General features: G+C 43.3%; 1 protein-coding gene across 5 annotated transcripts in view; it reads right to left on the bottom strand.

Annotated features, from left to right (window-relative positions):
- Positions 1 to 23,391, bottom strand: part of spag9b (sperm associated antigen 9b) — a 38,393-nt gene that overhangs the window by 2,221 nt on the left and 12,781 nt on the right. Inside the window, exons 4-29 of one of the 5 annotated variants that reach the window (XM_047817208.1) lie at positions 23,090 to 23,184; positions 17,792 to 17,942; positions 11,507 to 11,578; positions 10,854 to 11,064; positions 10,405 to 10,498; positions 10,077 to 10,198; positions 9,447 to 9,504; positions 8,920 to 9,072; positions 8,733 to 8,784; positions 8,479 to 8,609; positions 6,534 to 6,590; positions 5,952 to 5,954; positions 5,247 to 5,423; positions 5,034 to 5,163; positions 4,734 to 4,826; positions 4,464 to 4,637; positions 4,196 to 4,367; positions 3,897 to 4,106; positions 2,979 to 3,162; positions 2,712 to 2,834; positions 2,551 to 2,631; positions 1,476 to 1,543; positions 1,213 to 1,361; positions 655 to 826; positions 366 to 479; positions 85 to 261 (exon numbers count right to left, since the gene is read on the bottom strand). In XM_047817208.1, the coding sequence (XP_047673164.1) occupies positions 85 to 261; positions 366 to 479; positions 655 to 826; positions 1,213 to 1,361; positions 1,476 to 1,543; positions 2,551 to 2,631; positions 2,712 to 2,834; positions 2,979 to 3,162; positions 3,897 to 4,106; positions 4,196 to 4,367; positions 4,464 to 4,637; positions 4,734 to 4,826; positions 5,034 to 5,163; positions 5,247 to 5,423; positions 5,952 to 5,954; positions 6,534 to 6,590; positions 8,479 to 8,609; positions 8,733 to 8,784; positions 8,920 to 9,072; positions 9,447 to 9,504; positions 10,077 to 10,198; positions 10,405 to 10,498; positions 10,854 to 11,064; positions 11,507 to 11,578; positions 17,792 to 17,942; positions 23,090 to 23,184 (3,223 nt within the window). Of the gene's footprint in view, positions 1 to 84; positions 262 to 365; positions 480 to 654; positions 827 to 1,212; positions 1,362 to 1,475; positions 1,544 to 2,550; positions 2,632 to 2,711; positions 2,835 to 2,978; positions 3,163 to 3,896; positions 4,107 to 4,195; positions 4,368 to 4,463; positions 4,638 to 4,733; positions 4,827 to 5,033; positions 5,164 to 5,246; positions 5,424 to 5,951; positions 5,955 to 6,533; positions 6,591 to 8,478; positions 8,610 to 8,732; positions 8,785 to 8,919; positions 9,073 to 9,446; positions 9,505 to 10,076; positions 10,199 to 10,404; positions 10,499 to 10,853; positions 11,065 to 11,506; positions 11,579 to 17,791; positions 17,943 to 19,492; positions 19,760 to 23,089; positions 23,185 to 23,391 lie in introns of those variants that run through there. The other 4 variants (XM_047817211.1, XM_047817209.1, XM_047817210.1 and 1 more) reach the window with 4 other exon arrangements.

Below are 23,391 nucleotides of genomic sequence, written 5' to 3'. Positions count from 1 at the left end.
TCAGATAATTCTAGTATAAAAAACTGAAGCGAAGTCTGTAGGATGAAACGATAAAGAACATGACCGTAGACTCATGGATCATACCTGGAACAGCAGTGAAGAACTTGACTGCATCTCGGTGGCCATGGAAACAGAGCTGTGCATGGGCCATGGAGCAGAAAGGGACAAAAGTTCCCGCAGTCACTTTATCACTGTTTTCATCACCATAGACACGGATCGTGCTGCTCGGCCGGTTGGACGTTCCCTGGGTGACAGGCTTCGCTTTGTTGGGGGGAAAAAAAAAAAATCAATTGATAAACATACTGTTAGTCACATACTGTAGAGCTCTCAACAGTCTGTGTGTGTAAATGACATTAACCACATACTTTCTGTGAGAGGAATAGAGATGATGACGCCGTTCCCCGTTCCGATCCAAAGGCGGTTGCAGGAGACCATCAATGCTGTGATCCTCACAAAAGAAAAGCCCAGTTTCCCCGTACCTGAGCAAAAAATATAACAAAAAAAAAACTGAGCTGATGTGTCAGAAACAAAGAGGTAGTTTGTTATTAGTCAGATGACAGGACACATATTATATAAAGCAAATTAAACTTATTAACGTTAGCAAAGAGAGCAGCTGTCGATGGAACGGTATGTCGTGTGAGTTTGTGTGCACACCCAGCATCTTGCTGACATATGGCTCTATGTCGACATCCTGCAGATGTTGGTAGGTGTGTGCATGGAACAATCGAAGTGTGGAATCCAAACGAATGGACACCCAGATGCCGTCTCCGTCCCAGGCTAGCTCCCGCACTTGGCTCTCCTTGCGTGGGTGTGCATCAAAGGACTTCTATACATGGGGCAGAGCATCCCGAATATAAGAAACCTGTAAACATCTTACAGCCAACAATGTGTGTGTTTACATGGGCACTAACAATCAGAGCCTAATAAGGACCTCATTTTTATATGAATATGAATAATCTGAACAGAACAAGATATGAAAAAGAATCTATTCAGGCAGAGAAAACAAAAAACTCCTCCAAAAAAAAGAACATCTTACAGAGAGACATGACGTAGACTCGACAGACTCTGTTGTGTTGAACCACTGAACAAGAAATCCATAGCATTTTTTTAATCACATATTCTGTAACAACTACAAGCTTATTGACCAAGTAGCTTAACAATCTATCACTGGTCCTAACCCCTTAACCACAAGCTACCACAAGTTTTTCTTGCCTCTATTTTCATAGCTTTGGGCTGGATGACGTAGATCTTGTTCCTGTACCCACACCACACTTTATCATGCACCACAGTCATGCACCGGATGGAGTGATGCGGACGGCCAAGGTCCAACAGGTGGTAGTTGGTCAGATCCCACTGACCGTCTACACAGGGAAAAATCACAACACGATATGATCATTATGTCAGAGATGAAATAAGGTTGAGATCTTTCTGATTTAGAAAATGACTAATTGATAACATGGAATAGCTGTTCTTACCTACTCCTCTGTGGAATATAGCCAGAGTGCCATCAGCTAAGGCCACTAAAACTCTTCCTTTCACATGTCTACAAACACACACACACACAGACACAGAGACACACACACACACAGACACAGAGACACACACACACACAGACACAGAGACACACACACACACAGACACAGAGACACACACACACACAGACACACACACACACACAGAGACACACACACACACAGAGACACACACACACACACACATACACACACACACAGACACACACACACACACACAGACACACACAGAGAGACACACACACACAGACACACACAGAGAGACACACACACCCACACACAGAGACACACACACCCACACACAGAGACACACACACACCCACACACAGAGACACACACACACCCACACACAGAGACACACACACACCCACACACAGAGACACACACACACAGACACACACACACAGACACAGACACACAGACACAGACACACGTACAGAGACACAGACACCCAGAGACACACACAGACACCCAGAGACACACAGACATACAGACACACACAGACACATGCACAGAGACACACAGACACACACAGACACATGCACAGAGACACACAGACACATGCACAGAGACACACAGACACACACAGATACATGCACAGAGACACACAGACACACACAGACACATGCACAGAGACACACAGACACACACAGAGACACACGCACACACACGTACAGAGACACACGCACAGAGACACACAGACACGCACAGACACACAGACACACGCACAGACACACAGACACACGCACAGACACACGCACAGAGACACAGACACACGCACAGAGACACACAGACACACGCAGAGACACACAGACATGTACAGAGACACACAGACAGAGACACACAGACAGAGACACACAGACAGAGACACACAGACAGAGACACACAGACAGAGACACACAGACAGAGACACACAGACAGAGACACACAGACAGAGACACACAGAGATGATAACATGAATTTATTTCTGTATCGTAACTAAATACATCCATGATATATTACACTCGAATCTACTTACACGATCCCCAAAACAGAATCCTTCAGCTTTATTGAGTGCAGACATTTCTTCCACTGTGCAACAGAAGAGTGGACATAGATACTGCAACAGACAGGTGCAAGACATTGAGCACAGGTCACGACGTGTTGAGATAAAGACTGACAGATGCAGATGCGACTCACCATCCGTTCTGTGCCCCGAGCCACATTGTGGGCAGGACACTACTCATTTTGTTAGCCTCCTCCCTCATCAGGTCTTGCTCGTCAGGTATTAAACTCACCCCGTCCTTTACAAGATCACATTCCCTAAAGTGTTATTCAACAGGAAAACACAAGCCCCGAATTTAACATGGTGTCTGTGAAATCTTTATAGCTAAGCGTTAGGACAGAATTTTATTTCCAGAACACACTGTACGGATAACGCAAGGTGTCCGGACAATGTGTTAGCACCTCTGCGTGTATGAGGAAAGAGTGTCTCCAGGGTTCTGGACTCCCAGTGGATCAGTAAACACATGTTCTGTGTAGATCCCAGGCTGGTCTTCCTCTGCAGGTGTGCTGTTGCTGCTCTCTGTGGCCTCCAAAGCCTCTTCAGCTGCAGTCACTCCAACCTGCGTGCGCTGCTCTAATACGTCACCTGAAAAGCAGGGGACAGAGGAGAAGAGGAAGTGCACAACATCAGGGAAATTTAATACAAAGGCTGGCATGATTCCACTGGCTTTACATTACGTCGAGGTGTTAATGTAAAGCAGACTTAAATTTGGCACGATTAACACGTTTTTCCAATTTTGACCCCTTGAACCGTCTGTCTTCCTTTCTAAGCTTGCTGTCCGTTTGATACATTTACATTTATATTTACAGCATTTGGCAGACGCCCTTATCCAGAGCGACGTACATAAGTGCTTAAATCTCTAACATTGAATACATTAATGCTGGTTCACTAGGTTACATACTTAAGATACCAAGAGTTTAAAACATTTGTTCAGAGTTACAATGAAAAAGTGTCAAAGGTTGTGTTTTTTTTTATGCAAAAGATAAGGAAAGAAGTGCTAGTTGAAGTGTTTCCTGAATAAGTAGGTCTTCAACCGCCGCTTGAAAATAGCCAGTGACTCAGCTGTCCGGACCTCTAGGGGAAGTTCATTCCACCACCTTGGTGCCAGAACAGAGAAGAGTCTTGTAGTATACTTGCCTCTTACCCTGAGAGATGGTGGAACCAGTCGATACAATTTGCTATGAAAGTTAGCGCAAGTAGCACAGACGACCCCTAGGTATGTTTGTGGCTCCAAGACAGCTGCCTTTTGACTTGATTAACTGTAAATAGCCCAAAATAACATGATTAATTGACTACGAAATCCAAGTGTGATCCCGTACCGTCGAAGGAGTCTGTGTGGTCTGCGGTTTGGGGAACAGCGACAGCTCCCTCGACAGAGCAGCCAACCACAGTGATGCCTTCCAGACCACGGTCAGAGCCAGCCGAGCTGCTGGTAGCTGCAGTGCCTGTCTGTGATGCCCCGTCAGAGCCACCTGCATCGCTGTTTGCAAGCACTTCTTCACCAGCTGGGTAATCCGTCTCCCGAGCCCCTGCAGCACAATCCTCCAACGTTACACTAAAAACTCAGCTGAAAGCACTCTGTGTGTAATAAAGTTTTGAGCAGCCTTTTTCTTCCCACCTGGCACACTGGTGATGCAGAGCAAGTGAGAGTTACAGACGAAGAAGTTCTCCAGGATTGTTCCAGGCTGATTTGCATCAACCACTAGGACCTTGGAGGTGGTGTGAGTGCTGGTGCAGATCCACACCAGACTTGAGAGCTCATCCTGCTGCCTCAGCTCTTTCTCTTGCTCCTGTTAAACACACCAGAACACCACACCCAAGTCAGGCTGGAACGTCTACAGCACATCTGTATAACCATTCCTACTAAAATTGTTTTGCCAGTGTACCTTCAGCTCCTGTTCAAGTTTGTCTAAACTGCTCTGGGAGCCTCTTGCCTTTCGGGGGCTCAGGCTGCCGCTCTCCGTTTCTGAGACATCTCTATAAAACACGCTCGCTCCCACAATAGAACCTCCATCACGTGTCTTTCCTCCTGACAGATTCACCCCAGCAGCACACCACAGCTACACACACACACACACACACACAGTTATCTAAAGTCAATCAATCATCTAAGGTAGGGTTTCTGAATTGATTTCTCAAATACATTTTCTTCTTACCTTCATGGAAGCATCTTTCTCATCCAAAGGTCTGAGGTAAACAGGCACTGGTAAATTCTTTAGCTTACTGTCAACTTGTGCACCATTTGAGACCTTTTGTGAAAGAAGGAAACTCAACTGAGCAAATCATCAACAAGCTTTGGAAACTTTCTCTGCAGTGATTGTCCAGCATTGATGTATGAAGAAGTATCAGGTTGTTAAAAGGATTTTTTTTTCCTCAATGTAATAGCGTTGTGTCATTTTTGTGTATAATAAAAATGGCATACATTTACAGGTTTATTTCAGGACACTTGAACATACCTTATATTTCTGAGGCAAACTCCAGCCATAGGCTTGTATCCTACCGTCTTCTTTCTGGACGTGAGCCTTCACCTGCTGGTACTGAGCTCTCTTCTGTTCTCTACGTGACATGATGTTTTCCACCTCCGGACTACAAACACAAGCGCACACGCGAGTCTTACATCTAATCCCAGAAGGCGTGTTATTAAGAAGATTCAAAGAGAGATCGCTCACTCGTCATTGAGGAAGTCGAAAGCCTTCGATTTGTCACTGGGCAGCTGAGCGAGCGTGCTGCTCCTCTTCTTAACGGAGGGCACAATATGTGAGGTGGGAGCGTTGTACTTAACATTAACAGGAGCCTCTGGCTTTCTAGCTGCACCGCTGGAGGATGAGCTAAAGAGCCTGCTGAAACTGGGGATGAGAGGAGAAGAAAGAGAAGAAGAGAAAGGGGGGAGGATAGAGAGAGACAGCACACAAGGACTGATATGCAGACACAAGCAGTAGCTGCAGCAGTGTTAGATCTCACAGGTGAACAGTTAGGGGGTCAGTGGGTCACTTCCCAAACACGGTTCATGCCCCCACCCTGCTTAGCAACAACTCGCGATCAGCCTGAGATTGAGATGTCAAACCATTGCGAATGCTGCGAATGCGCATTTAACATGGAGGTTAAAAAAACTAATAAAATAAGCTGGACACTCATACATACATTTTGCATGGAGAAACTAATTTCCACTTGTTTATCTAGTTAAATATTAGCTGCTGATTACATTTAAATATCAGAACAATTGTTAAATATTTCTTGAACTGGTGAGCTGTTATGTACTATATATATATATAAGTGCATTAAGGAGTCACAAATGCACACCATGTTATGATCTACAAAATACATCCACTCAAGCCAGCAGACTACACAAGCTCTCACCCGACCCACCCACACACCTTCTACAAACACACAGGACAACGGGAGGGAGGATGAAGGGTACATAAAAAGTGGACACACAGGAGAATAAAGGAATTTTTGAGTATGCAAAACCCAAATATTTATCCCAATACAAAAATCACACCACAGCCAGAAAAATCACATAAAATCCAAGATGAAGACCTGGGAATGGCTAAAGTCTACACAGGGTGGTGAAGTAAACAATGTGTGGCCATTACACTGCAGTGGATTTAAAATTTTGTTCTAATTAACTTTTATTTAAAGCCTTAGCTTGGTTGTTAATAATAATAATAATAATAATAATAATAATAATAATAATAATAATAATAATAATAATAAATGATCATTAAAAATGGAAACCCATTCCCAAATCCAAGAGCATGTTTTGCTTTATAAAGCCAGAACAACTGCAAGAGTGGATTTATTAGCATTTCTTATTAAAATAAAGGAAAAAAGTTACCTACATCCTTGTGATCAAGAAAAAAAAAACACAAATAAAGACATGAAAAGGAGAGGGGGGAGATAATGAAACGAGGGGCAAAACACACAGGGCAACAAGAACGTTCAATGGGAAAGCTTACAATTGCCAGATACTGGATTTTTTCTTCTCGGTCAGAGCTGGGTTCTCTCTTGAGGCCCTGTGGAAGGTGGAAACAAGATCAAATGTAAATAAATATGATTATGAAATATTCTATGATCTTCTAAAGGTAGTGTTTTAAAATCTACAGAAACACATCCAGCTCAGGATTTTAATGCTTAAATAAACCCACTGATACAGGATCAGCTTTGTAAGTTTGTAAGGCTATACTAGTGCTAAAAAGTTGTAAGTGTAGCACTCTTAAAAATGATGTAGGACTGGGATGAAAAACCCTGATAATAACAACAGGGAGTCCATATTTTAACTGAAAACTTATTTTCATGTTTTTATAGATTTATATATTTACATTTACAACATTTGGCAGACAGCAAATTACTGTACATTTATCTCATTTATACAGCTGAGCAATTGATTGTTAAGGGCCTTGCTCAGGGGCCCAGGAGTGTCAGCTTGGTGGCCCTAGGATTCAGTAATCCAACACCTTATCCACTGAGCTACTACATCCCCGTGTATGGCATCCATGTGACACTAGACCGGGCATCACCAAATGGCGGACCGCGGTCCGGATCCAGACCGAGTGACGGGTCTGCCCGGACCCGTTAAAATCTAATATTATCATATTAAGCATCTCCTTATTATAATCTAATATTATAAGATTATATAAGCTCTTTGATATTAATAAAAAGATAAATATTTCGTTCATGTGCAGTTAATCTAGTTATTACGACAAGAGCGTCATCAAAAGCCAAGCCAAAAACAGATTGTTTCTGTTCCATACTCCAGAGCAGAAGGTGGCAGTAATGCACCTCCTCTCTTAACATCAGTGTCTGATCTCACTCATGCTCTTGTCTCTAAATTAGGGCTTATTCCATTGATTAATCGAGTAATCGGATAAGAAGCATTTTTATTAAAGAGGAGTACTGAATATGCAAGAGAAAATAAGACAGGTCTCTTAAAATGAACAATTAATTTGCTTCAAGTTCTTCTGTGTGTCTGTCTTCAAGGGGCATCGTGGTCAGGCTGTGGGACACTGTGTGTGTGTGTGTGTGTATGTGTGTGTGTGTGTGTGTGTGTGTGAGAGAGAGTGTGTGTAAGTGAGAGAGAGAGAGGGAGAGACAGAGAGAGAGAGTGAGACTAAGAACATGTATGATGCTTTTACAAAACTTAGCTAATTTGGGGAGATCATAACTAGCCACCATATTGTTTAAAGTCTTAAATAGTCACTACATACAGCCACAATCAACAGACATTTTTACGGGACTTGATTTCAACTAGTAATCATAATGATTTAGGCTAAACGCAAACGCTACAGTTACCATGCGTCGCCTCCACACAGTGTACTTAGTGGATGCGAGGACTGAGTGTTTTTGGATGAGATGTTGGAGAAAACTTGTACTGTTATGGTGCACCAGTTCAATCTTACAGGAAACACTGTATGAAGTTTTAGTTTAAAATGATAACAAACTTTGGAAACTTTGTTTTCTTTTGCCCAAATCTTCTCCTCGCCCCTCGCCGCTTTCTCCCCATTCCGCCGTTTTCCATTTTTGCGGCGTCTGTCCAGAGTTTAGCAGGTTGTGTGTCAGTAATAGCGGTACGCAGGGAAACGCAGTGCTCCGTGTGTAGTTACAGTACATGGACTAAACAAATAATTTGCCTTGATGATATTTTGTATTGGAATTACTTGAGTGAATCCTTTCAGTCTGAATGAACACAAATCCCCACAGCCATTTTCAAAAACCTCATGGAAAGCCCTCCTGGAAATGTAGCAGTTAGCTTTATACACCTCAAACCCCAAAAACAGAATGATGTTTTTAAAAAAAAATAAAAATACAGCCAGTAATCAATGCATCTGCATTGGATGACTAATCCCTTAGCTCTATAAAAAAAACAAAGAAAAAGCTCTGTGTCGGTACAAACTCGCTGCTCACCGGATCATCTCGGTCCACCTAACAGCCTCTTGCAGCTCCATCAGTCTCTCCTTGTACTGGTTCCTCTCCATCAGGACTCGGGCCATCTCCACCCTTGTGAAACGCTTGCGCTGGGCTGTGGGAACGTCACTCTACAGCCAGAAAGCACAACGACTCTGACAGTTACACCACCAACAGCTCATCATCAGCATACCTTCTAATATTATCTACTAATCCCCATGTAGATATTTAGTCAAGAATAATGTAACACTCACATCATCTTCCTCTTTTGTCTTCTGTTTGGTCACCTCTAACTCTCCCCGAACCCTGATAAAATGAACAGCCTTAACATCCTGTACAGCTTTATAGAAACGTTATCCTAGCTGATACACAGGTGAGGAGATGATCACGTGGTTAGTGCTAATGTTTTTTTGTAAAAGCTGTGTATGAAAATGCTCTCACTTTTTAATCTCCTCCTCCAGCTCTTTGTTCTTCTCCTCCAGTTTGTCTTTGGCCTGCCTAAGGACTCCCATCTCACCCTGCAGAACCTCCTTGTCGCAGGTCAGCTGATCCACACGGCCGATAAGGTCATTTTTCACCATGGTAAGAGCATTTCTGCAGTGGGCAGGCAGGCAGGCAGGCGCGCACACACACACACACACACACACACGCGCGCACACACACAGGCGCGCACACACACACGCGCGCACACACACACGCGCGCGCACACACACGCGCGCGCACACACACGCGCGCGCACACACACGCGCGCGCACACACACGCACACACACCAGAGAGAGAGAGACAGAAACTCAAAGCTTTAGATCAGTTCTTCATCTGTTTGTTTTGAGCTGTCATGCCATAAATACACAGTAGATGGCAGAACAGAACAGCAGAAACATCAGACTTCTGCTGCAACACCAAAAACACCAGTGTGTGAAGATCCACATGCAGAAGATCAGCTCTAATGGAAGTGACAGGATCTTACTTAGTCTCTAGGAGCTGGGCGTTTTCCTGGATAAGGTGTTCGACTTCACGACCCATACCTGTACAGCAAAAATACATGTTTAATTCATTTAGACAAAAACTTTTTGGTATTTCAATATATATTAAGAAAAAGGAATAGTATTGTATAAAATCTCATACATGACTAGCATTTTTCAAATTATATAATAATATGATGAATTAAAAACTAATTTCAAATAGAATTAGGATTCCATTTATCATGTAAAGTCAGGCAGTAATATGAAGTAGAAAATGACAAAGTGTATGGCAGTAACACATTCATACCGAAGTATTCATCATGATTATGTATAGTGAGGAACGAAGAAAAGACTGAGGCACAAAGAAGAACTTCTCATCAGTAAACAAGCAAAGTTTCTCTGACTACATTACTGGTCTGTGAGGATGTTGTTTCCAAAGACTTCATTTAGGTTCATTAAAAAAAAATGAAGGCTTCCTTAAAAAGAGAGATTCAAAAGATAAAGTGTAATGTAAACGTTTCTTCAGATTCTTTTTATTCCATGCTTGTGTATCTAGCGTGAGTAAAGTTTTGGTTCTACACATATTTACCACCGGACATGTGCGGTGCACGGTCAAAAAGAACTACTGTAGCTACCCAGCAGATCAGCGCCCTCGTCAACATCTCCGATGAGGTCTGTGCCTGCTGATGAGAGCTCCTCAAACAGGGAATCAGTGTTGCGTTCAAAAGCCATGTTCTCCATCCCCTTAGTAGGAGTGCTGAGGAAGAAAGCAGAAAACACACACAAAGAAAAATAAAAGACTAAGGAAGCTGAATCGCTTTACACACTTTAGCATTATCCATACCACTTTGCTCAGAATTTACTCTACTACAGAAGAGGAGAGACAGAGCTTAAGTTTAAAAATCCTTGCATATCATCTGTGCTTCAGTAGTGACATCACAGACTGAATCGATAAGAACATACCTAGAGCCTTTGCAGCCACTCAGGTCCATGTCAAGTTCAGGGGTCGATTCAATAATCGCCTGCACCTCAGATTTCTCGGTGTTCTCTATGACATCTATTCAAAAGGCACAAAATAGCTTTTAATGAATCTGCTTTAGAATAGAATAGAAGCCTTTATTTTGTCACTTCTACATCACAGCACAGTGAAATTCTTTCTTCACATATCTTTGGAGATTGGGGTCAGAGCACAGGGTCAGCTATGACACAGCACCCTGGAGCAGAGAAGGTTAAGGGCCTTGCTCAAGGCCCAAACAGAGTCAGCTTGGAAGTGCTGTGGCATAAACCCCGATCCTCCAATCAACAACCCAGAGCATTAACCGCTTGAGCCTCCACTGCTCCAAGAATAAAGATCCAACGATTCAAGGGTAGAGATGTACAGAGAAGTCTGTAATAAGGACAACATGGCTCACCTTTAGGAAGCGCCTCTGTAGCATCAGCTTCCTGTATTTTAATGTTCTTCCTGCTGTCCGGCTTCATGCTGCTGGAGTTCAGGTTTCTGTTCAGTCCCTCCGACGCTGTAGTCTGAGACACTTCTACAGATGCCGACGCGGCGGCTGAAGACACCGTGGACGTCGGAGTGGCCGACTTGGAGCGTCTATGATTGGCGTCTGCGAGTTCATCCTGAAAGGATTTAGGAGACCGAGTAAATCAACATTCAGGTGTTTAATGTGTCTGGATACCAAACTCTGGCCTGTGATCAACCTGTGAAATAATATATCTTAAACGCCGTTCCGGCAACGTAATCACAAATAATGTCATGTTCATCAGCATCATGCATGAAACTGTTCATAAACAACACAAGCGGAGATATGCAAAGCAGAACGACACAAAGACTAACATGGAAATAATAAGAATTACATAAACCAAACAGGAAACGGAAAATCACGTGCATCCACACAGATGCTGAACGCACAATTTCCTTTATACTGGTACTAGAGATTTCCACTGATCATTATTTACATTACAGTCATTAACTCACACGCACAAATCCGCTGTTACTGTAAGTTAGAACGGCTGCATGCTGGAGCTACTGTGAGGCTCACGATGCAACAGGCGATGCTACCTTAGTGAGATTGGTCCAGGGGAAATCCAAAGTCATGTAGGATCTCTTATTCTTGCTTTCAGCTGCTTTTGGCTATTCAGAAAGAGAAAGAGGAGCATTCACATGTAACCGTTGGTCTGATCGGGTACGTTGAGCTAAAATGCTAATTTCTTTTCAGGCTCTTTTAGTTCCACTCAGTCTAGGAGTCGATGTTAACGCTGTAGAACATGAATAAATAACTGTTGTATTCTCTTTCTCTGCTTGGTCCTGTTGCTTTTAGTTATTCAAATATAGCATTCTTGCTACAGAAATCATGTTCTTTAGTCTTTTTCATCAGCAGCTTTAATCGATCATGGCTTTTAATCGCATCAACCATTGTATTTTGGCGAATTAAAATTTTAAGTTATTTCCTTATTCAAACATAATGATATCCAGTAAAACCAAAAAAAAAACAAACCACAAATCGTATTGTCTTTGACTTTTCGTTCAATTTGTTTTGAGACATTTCTCTTAAACTACGTTATTGCAGTGTTCTCACCTGCCTACATGAACCACATTACGGGGAAAACAAACCAGATTCAGAATAAACACTGCATATGTGAAAGCACCCTAAAGACGTAGCAGAGTATAAATTATTTATTTTCAGCTTTTACTTTCATATATTCACTCTATATAATATAATCTCCTACTTTGGACTTTTCCCGTTAGGGGTCGCCACAGCAAATCATGTTTCCACATAACTCTATCCTCGGCATCCTCTTCACTCGCACCAGTTAACTTCATGTCCTCATTCAACACATCCATATATCGCCTCTTTGTCCTTCCTCTTGACCTCTTACCTGGCAACTCAATCTCTAACATCCTTCTACCAATATAACCATCTCCCTCCTCTGTATGTGTCCAAACCATCTTAATATCTATCCTCTCTGTCATCCTCAAAACAGACAACCTGAGCTTTCTCTCTGATGTGCTCGTTCCTAATCCTGTCCATCCTTGTCACTCCTGAAGAGAAGCTCAACATCCTCATCTCTGCTACCTCCATCTCTCCTCATGTCTTTTCCTCACTGCTACAGTCTCTAACCCATACAGCAGAGCTGCTCTCACTACTATCTTCTACACCTTTCCTTTGATTCTTGCTGACATTTTACTGTCACACAACACTCATGACACTTTTCTCCACCCACTCCAACCCACCTGCACTCGCCTCTTCACCTCTAAAAAATATATAAAATAATTCGATATATTCTAGTTGGTTTATGAGTCGAAACAGAGGAATGCCTTGTCTTTGAGCAGCTGTCGCAAAAAATGTTTCGTTAATATTGTCTTTCCAAGCAAAAAAAAAACTTTATCTGTGTGCTGTTTAAAGAACAAGTCTTTCATTAAATGTATAAATTTATTTGTCAGACAGAAACAAAACATGATGCATGGCGCAGCAGCCCGAATGCTCAAGTGTCTTCCTTTCTCCTCCCACTTTAACTTTCCAAGACTCACACATATAAAAGAGATGCCTGATGGGAGGTCACCGCCTGTTTACAACATGCGTCGGTACCCTTTCTTGTTGCCATGACAGCGCCCAGCCACTTTTGTAAGCCTGGCACTGAGGTAAGCTTGGTAATATAATATGTGGCCTACTTTACTTCCTCCATACTGCATGTGTGGGAGAGACAAACAGACCGCCTTGTGTGGGAGACGGTAATTCTGCGAGAAACGTCGAGTCATGGAGGTCACAAAGGACAGCCTGTGTCTTCTCAGCAGGAGGAGTATCATCATCAGTGCTCCTTTGTGTTAGAGAATCTGAGGTGGGGATTAAAGCCACTGCGAAATCGGATTGGCTTGGGAGAATTTCCAGTGATCGATACATCTCTGAACACAGATCATCTGATGCTGCTGCATTCCGTATACATATATCAGAAAAGATACAACAATTATGTAAAAATATAACAAAAGACAAATTAGGCATGGTTTTAAAACAATTAACTGATCCCTCTGTAATATCTATTTCACAAATGGGATGCAATGAGGCAACGAAGTCTTGTGGCAAGCATTTGGCATGATCCATACTTCCGTTAAAACCTTTATCACATTAGCAATCAGGCATGGCCAGTCTGTCACTGAAGGCCTTTATGGTTATAGTTTTGTTTCCAGAAGCTGAAATCTGATCAGCTTGTTTCATGAAGTATATCAATAACCAAGTCACAAACCTCAAGGTCAGTCTATTCAAAACAGTTTAAACTCAAGATTAGTTTAAACACTTATGTGATCAAAAGAATGACCATCACTCTTATATGAAGGTCTTTCCCCAAACTGTTGATACAAATTTGGACTCACGCAATAGTGAATGATGTCTTTATATGCTGTAGCGTTACAAGTTTATTTTTCACTTGAACCAAGAGGCCAGAACCTGTTCCATTTATGGCATTTGCAAGACACTGTTATACAGCGTGACTTACATTTTATCTCATTTTATACATTTGAGGAATTGAGGGATGAGGGCCTTGCTCAGGGCCCCAGCAGTAGCAGCTAGGTAGACTTGGGATTTGAACTCACAACCTTCTGAGCATTAGGCCATCATGGGGATATAGGCGACAATATATAGCGTAAAATAAACACATTAAGTCATAAGTCATCAATTACCCTGAGGACATTTCCAATGTCCAACACTTCCTGTGAGTGAAGCTCTTTTGGGAGAGAGACGCCGGTCATATTTTCTCATCTCACCTGAATGGTTCTGAACGCGTGTAGGAACGGCGAATGTGTGACTGTGAGTGTTTGTCACACTCAGGCCATCCTTAAAAATATTCTTGTTTGCTGTAACCCGACCGACCTGGTCAATTTAGGACCGACTCAATTTTATTATTTTTTTTGCTTTAAGTCCGACCGACTTGCCGGTTATAAATTTGCGTTAAGACCGACCAATTTTTTTTTTTACTCTTCAAACAACTAATACAAAAGCAATAAAATAATATTAATTATATTTTAGTAAGTATTGTAAATATTTAAATTGCCTAGGCCTACATACAAACAAAGGCTACTTTCTTTCTTTTAAATAAAAACCTGTGACGTCATCTATGTTTACACTATTGGTTAACGGATGTCACTCTATGGCCTCATACTCTCAATCACTGTCAGAGTCAACGGTTCAGGCTGCAGTAAACAAAATGATTGCGGTCCCCGTTCAAAGTCATATGGGTTCGGGCACCATAATACATCTCAAAAATTCATTAAAACAGCTTGACACCGTTTTAACTTGGCACAAAGTTCTGGAAAAACTGTGTCCAGCATCCAAATGAGGTTTGCAATGATGCGCCCAAAGGCACGGGTTGAAGACCCAGTCAGTGACGTCACGATATGCTAATTTGTTTAAATTCATACCTTCGTAATCACCATCACCAAAATTGTAATTATTATTTTTTTACATTGAAACTTGAAGAAAAAAAAAAAGGTATAGACCTGCCTACCGACCCTTTTTTTTTTTTTTTTTTTTTTTTTTTTAACTGTTACTGCAAATCAAAATATTTTTAAGGATGGCCTCACAGTCACTCACAGTGAGACTTTATCCCTGGAGCTGGGATGATACAATCCTGTTTAATCATCATATCGCACTTTAGATCAGCTTTTATTGTCCACAGTATATACGAGTATATAATGGTGGCAATTATCTGACAGACTCATTTAGTGAATGCCTTTAAAATTCCCTGTAGTGGTTTTCACCTGTTGTGTGCAGACTAGGGGTGGCACGGTACATGAAAAAACACCCGAACCGTTCGGTTCGCTTGTCTTGGTTCGGTTTGTGTGTGCGTCGCACGGTTCAACGCTTGCGCAATGTAGCCCCGTGCTCAGTTTCGCCTCAGACAGTTTCGCGCGAACATACATATAGACAGTAAACGTTGAGTATGGAGTGCTGCAGAAATGGCAAGTGGATAATGAAGGCTGCCCGGAGTTGGCGGATGCGCCCGCGTCGTTCAAATCCGGTGTGTGGGAACATTTTGGATTTCATGTTACTTAAGATGACAACGGAAATAAAACAGTAGATAGAACTGCTACTATCATTGTGCAAAATGCATTCAATATGCTAATGGCAACACTTCTAATGACAGTTCATTTGAAAAGACATCACGCCAATGTGACGATAAGCACAAAGAGGAGAGAGCCGGTTAGGAAACAACATTTTATAGCAATTTTGATAGCCAGCATTTTTGTTTTAGTGTTTAAATATATACAGTGGCACTTTAATCTCTAATTTCCAAATACTGCACTTTAATTTCAAGTGAAAGAAATGTATCCTCACTCCCAGGGAATAGAAGCATTGTTTATACTGTTTTTGTGTTAAGATGGTTAAACTTATGCTTGACTTTATGATTATGGCCTTTGCTATTGTTATAGCCTTATTATATTATGTTATTACATTATATTATATATTTATGTTTAAAATATTTTGATTTGTTTAAAAGATAGTTTGTAAGATTTCCTCTCGTTTTCTTTATTTTTTTTGTAAGAGCAACACTGAAGTTGGCAGTTTGATAAATGCAAGTTAATTTCAGTCTTTGTGTGCTAAAAAGGCACAAGTTCCTGTAGAGATAACAATACACATTCTCCTTTTTTTGCCAAATAAACGAAAAGCATGTCATCATGAATGTCTTCTCTCTTGCTGTATCAAAATCTCACCTAGCTTTTAATCAGAGATGGTCCCAATAATGTGCTTAAAGTCAAGTCAAATTCAGTTAGTGCATGATTACATTACAAAAAATGTTAAATACTGTATCCTAAATTGTGGATAATTAAGCTATATATCAAATGCTGAAGGAAATTTCTGGAGTGTTGAAGATTAAAAGAAAAAATAACAACAAGAATCATACAGAATCGAAAACCGTGATACGAGCCGAACTGTGGGTTTTGTGAACTGTGCCACCCCTAGTGCAGACCAATGGCAGGTGTCGCCATCGTTGTTAATGGTTACTGTGAATATATTGCTGATTTGGTCTCAATCTGAACTCCCATTCGGTCACAGCTTGCAACCTTGGAGGTAGCCATGGGCAAACAACTGGCCTTTTCCTTGCATGTTGCAAATGTGGCACACATGTCGGTTTCTGCTCTACAACATCAGAAGGATTCAGCCATTTTTATCCAAACAGGCTGCTCGGACACTTGTTCAGGACTGGACTACAGCAACTCCGTGCTGGCAGGTGAACCTATGAACGCAATTCGTCCTCTGCAAATGATCCAAAATGCAGCTGAACAACTTCTTTCCAACCTGCCCAAGTTCTCACATATCACCCCGCTGCTACGATCTCACCACTGGCTTCCAGTAGCCGCACGCATCAGATTCAAAACACTGATGCATGCCTACAAAGGCAAAAATGGACCAGTTCCCTCACCTCAAAGCCCTCATCACTCCTTACACTGCACCTCGCACCCTCAGACCAGCACTGCTCGACTGGTCCCACCATCTCTCAGGGTAGGAGGTAAGTATACTACAAGACTCTTTTCTGTTCTGGCACCGAGGAATGAACTTCCCCTAGATGTTTGAGCAGTCACAAGACCTACCTCTTCCTGAAACACTTCGACTAGCTCTTATTTGTTGTTTGATGTGTATATGCTGTAAACGTAAATGATTTTTAGCTGCTGTTTGGAAGTAAAGAGCCTTCAGCGGTAGTAATTGTAAAGGTGGAAGCAGAAGCAGAAATAGTAAAAGTTGTTGTGGTAGTAACACTATTAGGCAGCTTAACACCCAGAGTAGTTTTATCCAACCAAAATAGTACCACAGTAAAATCACACTGGCCCGAGCATGAAAATAATTATTTGTGCACTCGGATGAAGAGAAAGATATCATTAATAGTGCGTTTTTTTTTTCCGTTTTTTTTTCCACGGCCTTTGTGTACAATAGAAGCTTCGAGAGCAGGAGAAGTGAAACATGGACATTCTGGACATAAACGTTACTCTCACCCTTATTCACTCTCTGTTTAAGCATGCAGGACATAACAAGCAGAGCCTCAGACTCAGAAAAGGCTTCCTCTCTGCTGGCACACTGATGCTCTGGCTATTTTAATACACATTGTGTCCGGATCCTTTCAAAAAGACAAGCTCTCAGCACAAAAAAAAATCAATGTCGTCATGGGGTTGATCCTGGGAGCCTTTCTTTTGAACATATTTCCCATAGACAAAAAGACTAACAGTTCGGTATACTAAAAGAACCGCAGTGGTTTCATGCAAGAGGTGACTGGAGAGGAAAATAAATAAATAAACAAACAAACAAAAAAGATAAAAGTGAACTTTTAACAGTAAGGAATAACAGATTGTTTTGGCCACCTTGAGGCTAGTGTTGGACTGAGGATGACTCAAGTCGTTGAACCTCCATGTGTCTGTTCCTGGAGTCCCCACTTGCTCCCTCTGCAGTTCGGGGGTCCTCACATCTCCGCCCTGCAGCTGGAAGATCCCCAAAGACACGGGCCGCTCCTTTCTGTTTACACAGAGAGAGAACCGGATGGCAAATCGACTTGTTCTTACTGTGCATTAATCACAGCTTTATCCCAGCATCAAAAAGCATTCATCGATCAAATGAACAATCAGTGCTACCTACCTGATCAGAAATCATCATAAAAAAATCATCAAATGTAAAAGCTTTTAAACTGCTGATTTAGCTCATCTGATATAACTCGCACTGTAGCTCGTGTGTTTGTCAAACTACATTCCCACTCCTCGCTTTGCCCATGTCACATGCTGGTTGCCATGGTGACACCAGAGCTCTATTCAATCGGTGGGTTTGGATCCCAACATATGCTGACTGCTCTTTCTGGGAAGCTGCATCCCAGCCAGGTCAAACCACATACTGTAGTTCTAATTAAATGAGGAACAGAAAGACTAAAACAGCTGATAGATTTAATGTACGATCAGACTTTCAAGGCCTTTCAGCTACATGAAGCTTCCGTAAAGAATTTAATTAAGCACGAGCCCAAGAATGAATAATGGACAATACAAACGACTCGTATTAAAGGACAGAGCAGTGTGGATAAAACCTGATGAAGTTTTCTATAAAATGAGACAGCAGTGTGTCTGTTAGGATACATGGTGTGGTTTATGTAAACACCCTGTACAAACTTGCAGTTCCAAATGAATATTGGCTGGTGTTTGCATCGATAACATTGCTGACGGCTAAACCTCATGTGACTCGTGGACTGTTCACTGAAGTTTAATATGCAAAGAAAGTTAAAAAATAAATAAATAAAATACGTCTGTCCATCTCAAATCTAGGTCCAAAACTTTACCAGCTCTATACAACATACTCCACAATTATAAGCCTCTTTAAAGGAAAAAACTGAATGTCTTACTTTAAAAATGGCTTGAATTGTCTGTGCTTTTATTCCGTCATAGTTAAGCACCACCACTGTATTTAATCACCGTTCTGAGAACACAACGGCATTATATTGTGCTGTAAAATACCACAAATGCAACCACACCATGGAGAACAAACCATCATGGAATCTGTATGCAGGTACAGAATCAAAGAGATACAGGCTCCTACGCACAACAAAGCAGTGTTTGCTTGGGAACAAACAGAGAAATTGTAAAGCCACCACGAGAGAACAATAACAAGCTGGGAGAGACGGAACAGCAGCGTGAGACGTGGCCAAGACCTTCACTGTAACTTGTAGAGGAAAACACTACCCTGCTTTTTATCTACAACAAAATCTTTGGCAATATTTGAACACCTTAATGCGCTGCATGAAGTTAAAGAAATGCTGATGTTTACCACTGAAGACCAGATAAAGAGAACAGATAAATAATGAGAAGAAGCAGGGGAAAAAACACAATCGAGTAAGCAAAAGGGGAAAAGGAAGAAGAGGATAAATACAAACATTTATGAACGATGTGTGGAGAGAAAAAGATGAGTATTCTATTACTAGAAACAGATTTTATGAATTTATAATCAGGCTTATATACAAAACACTATTTCAGATATGGTGACAGAGCTATTCCTCTCTCTCTCTCTCTCTCTCTGTGTGTGCGTACCTGCTGTTTCTGGGGAGTGTGATGGCGGGCAGGCCGTTCGAAACAGAGTAATGCACCAGCAGCAGCACCGAGAGTGAGACCAGCACGGCCGAATTGATGACCACGGCTCCCCCCACGAAGCCAAACACAAACAGTAGCATGCAGCCAGGACTCATGGTCGTGGCCAAGCGTTACGGGCCGCCCAGCGCCCCCTGACAGACCAAAATAATCCCATCAGCATCGGCAGCGCTGACGATACACATCCGTCTACACACCGACGTGCGTGTTTGTGTATGAGTGTGTGCGTGAGTGTGGTTCTGCAGCCTCTCGGTGCTGTGACATCATCCGCTCACACACACACACACACACACACACACACACACACACGCTGGATGAAAGTTGAAACCAGTTTTGAAGCAGCTACTCCTGCTGTTTTGCTTTCCTTTTTTCTATCCTCCTGACGCTGCCTTTCTCTGCTCTACTTTCTCCACATGGACGTTTGCTTGGTAACAAAACCCGCCTCGGTGCCGAGCGCCACTGAGCTGCCACTAAGCTTCCACTCACTCACTTTATCTGCATTTCACGCTGCAGTAGCATCCAACTGACTGCTTGTTTCTTATGCTGCCTCTCTGCTCGCTCCACAGTTCCCTTAAAACCTATTGGCTTAGAATAAACAGAAGAGCTCAGGGAGGGGGGACTGTGGGAACAAGGACTTAGAAATCCTGTACAGAGCACAGAGTTGTGGCACTTACTATCAATGACTCACACTAAAACTGGCCACTTGCCTTTTGTTCCTTTTTCTATTTAACAAATTGTTTTAAATCACTGACATGTACATTTGTCATAATATGCAAAATCCTAAACGAGGCTTAATGCCTTCCTGTCCCAAATCAAGTGCAAGCCCAAATCACACCACCTCAAAGACCACGGAGTACTTTATTTACATGATGTGGCACACAGTACAGAAGCTTTATGTGCAAGATGGTTACAAACACAATATCGCCAAAAGTTTTGGGACTTTCCCTTTACATGCACATGAACTTTAATGACCATTCTTAATCCGTAGGGTTTAATATGAAGTCGGCCCTCACTTTGCAGCTATAACGGCTTCAAATCTTCTGGTACGGCTTTCCACAAGGTTAAGGAGTGCGTTTATGGGACTTTTTGACCATTTCTTTAGAAGTGCATCTGTGAGGTCAGGCACTGATGTTGAGCGAGAAGGTCTTCGCTCTAATTCATCCCAAAGGTGTTCTATCGAGTTGAGGTCAAGCCGCTATCCAGGCCGGTCAAGTTCCTCCACACCAAACTCGCTCATCCATGTCTTTATGGAGCTTGATTTGTGCGCAGTCATGTTGGAACAGGAAGAAGCCATCCCCATACTGTTCCCACAAAGTTGGGAGCATGGAAATGTTTAAAATTTGTTGCTATGCTGAAGCATTAAGAGTTCCTTTCACTAGAACAAAGGGGCCAAGTCCAAGCCCTGAAAAACAACCCAACACCATAAATAAGTACCGTTCTCCGAGCAACCGCCAGACCCAGACTCATCCATGGGATTGGCATATAGAGAAGCGTCTCCACTGCTATGGAGTCCAGTGGTGGTGCTTTACAGACACTTTGCATTGCACTTGGATGCAGCTGCTCGGTCATGGAAACCCATTCCACAAAGCTCTCTACGCACTGTTCTTCAGCTAATTTGGAGGTCTGTAGCGATTGACTCTGCAGAAGTTTGGCCACTTCTTCAGCATGCGTCTCTCTGTGATTTTACATGGCCTACCAGTTCGAGGGGGAGTTGCTGTTGTACACATTGCTTCCATTTGTAATCCCACTAACAATTAACTGTGGAATATTTAAGGAAATTTCACAAATGGACTTATTGCACAGGTGACAACCCATCACAGTTCTATGCTTGAATTCACTGAGCTGTTGAGAGCGACCCCTTCTTATACAAATGTTTGTAGAAGCAGACTGCATGCCCAAGTGCTTGCATTTATACATGTGTTATACATGGAAGTGATTATAACACCTGAATTCAATGACTTTGATGTCCCAAAAAAAATGTATAAATATAGGTGTATGTTAATTAACTATTTCATACTGACAGTTAAATCATACTCAACTCAATCAATTAAAATTCATCTGAAGACCCTTTTCCGGCTCCCTCCCGCTCCCTCTCTCTCTCTCCCCTCCCTCTCTCCCCCCCTCCATCCCTCCCTCCCTCTCCCTCCCCCCCTCCATCCCTCCCTCCCTCTCCCTCCTCCCACTCTTCCTCTCCCTCCATCCCTCTCTCCCTCCTCCCACTCTTCCTCTCCCTCCATCCCTCTCCCTCCTCCCACTCGTCCTCCCTCCTCCCACTCTTCCTCTCCCTCCCTCCCTCCTCCCACTCTTCCTCTCCCTCCCTCCCTCTCTCCTCCCACTCTTCCTCCCTCCTCCCACTCTTCCTCTCCCTCCCTCCCTCCCTCCTCCCACTCTTCCTCTCCCTCCCTCCCTCCCTCCTCCCACTCTTCCTCTCCCTCCATCCCTCTCTCCCTCCTCCCACTCTTCCTCTCCCTCCATCCCTCTCTCCCTCCTCCCACTCTTCCTCTCCCTCCATCCCTCTCTCCCTCCTCCCACTCTTCCTCTCCCTCCCTCCCTCTCTCCTCCCACTCTTCCTCCCTCCTCCCACTCTTCCTCTCCCTCCCTCCCTCCCTCCTCCCCTCTTCCTCTCCCTCCCTCCCTCCTCTCCTCCCACTCTTCCTCTCCCTCCCTCCCTCCTCCCCCTCTTCCTCTCCCTCCCTCCCTCTCCCTCCTCCCCCCTCTTCCTCTCCCTCCCTCTCTCCCTCCACCCCCTCTTCCTCTCCCTCCCTCCCTCCCTCCCCTTCTCCCTCCTCCCACTCTTCCTCTCCCTCCCTCCCTCCCCCTCTCCCCCTCCCTCCCCCTCTCCCTCTCTCTCCCCTCTCCCTCCCTCCCCCCCCTCCCTCCCCCTCTCCCTCTCTCCCCTCTCCCTCCCTCCCCCCCCTCTCCCCCGCCCTCCCCCTCTCCCTCTCTCCCTGGCTTGCCCTCTCTCTCCCCTCCCTCCCTCCCCCCCCTCTCCCCTCACTCCCCTCCCCCCTCTCTCCCCTCTCTCCCTCCATCCCTCCCCCCTCTCTCCCCTCTCTCCCTCCATCCCTCTCCCCTCTCTCCCTCCATCCCTCTCCCCTCTCTCCCTCCATCCCTCCCCCCTCTCTCCCCTCCATCCCTCCCCCCTCTCTCCCCTCCATCCCTCTCCCCTCCCTCAATCTCTCTTCCCTCATATTCACACACTTGACTGAGCTGAGATGCTGCTGACCTACTGTTGTATACATCTGCAGCGTCAGTGTCCCCCCCCAGCCACCACGTGCACCACAACAGCCTATTCATTAACACACTATACCGGTGCTAAAGCAGGAGATTACATCTTGTTTAATTTCATGTAAACCTCACTTCAGACTATCGACTCTATTTATTTTAATAATGAAGGTGTTATCAGATCCTTGTACGATCGTGTGCGAATACTGAAAATACAGAAACACTGAATCTTTTGAGCACGCCGAAGATGAGAGGAGAGAGATAAACAAAAAAGCTGATCCGTAGTGAATACAATAATCAATCGATCGCACTCACTTATGTTTGCTCAAAGTGATTGTGTCTGTGACTTCCCCCCCGATCAACTGCTGCATTTTGGTGCGCTCCAGGTGCTCCATGTAACTATGGATCATCTGCAAAAGACAAAAAAATGATTAGCAGTAGATAAACTGTGAGTACATCTAATGAGACACCTAATTAAAAAGCAACAAATTGAAATCTTGCTTCTGTATATGCGTGTAAGAAATTTGGTTGTATGGACGAGCGATCTGAAAATTCACAGGTAGCTACACTGGGCGCTACATGGCACTATGCCAAGAAAGGACACACAAAGGAACTGT

Source organism: Tachysurus fulvidraco, chromosome 8, assembly GCF_022655615.1.
Source record: "Tachysurus fulvidraco isolate hzauxx_2018 chromosome 8, HZAU_PFXX_2.0, whole genome shotgun sequence".
In the NCBI taxonomy this organism is placed as follows: Eukaryota; Metazoa; Chordata; class Actinopteri; order Siluriformes; family Bagridae; genus Tachysurus; species Tachysurus fulvidraco.
This window is presented reverse-complemented; position numbering and strand designations above follow the sequence as displayed.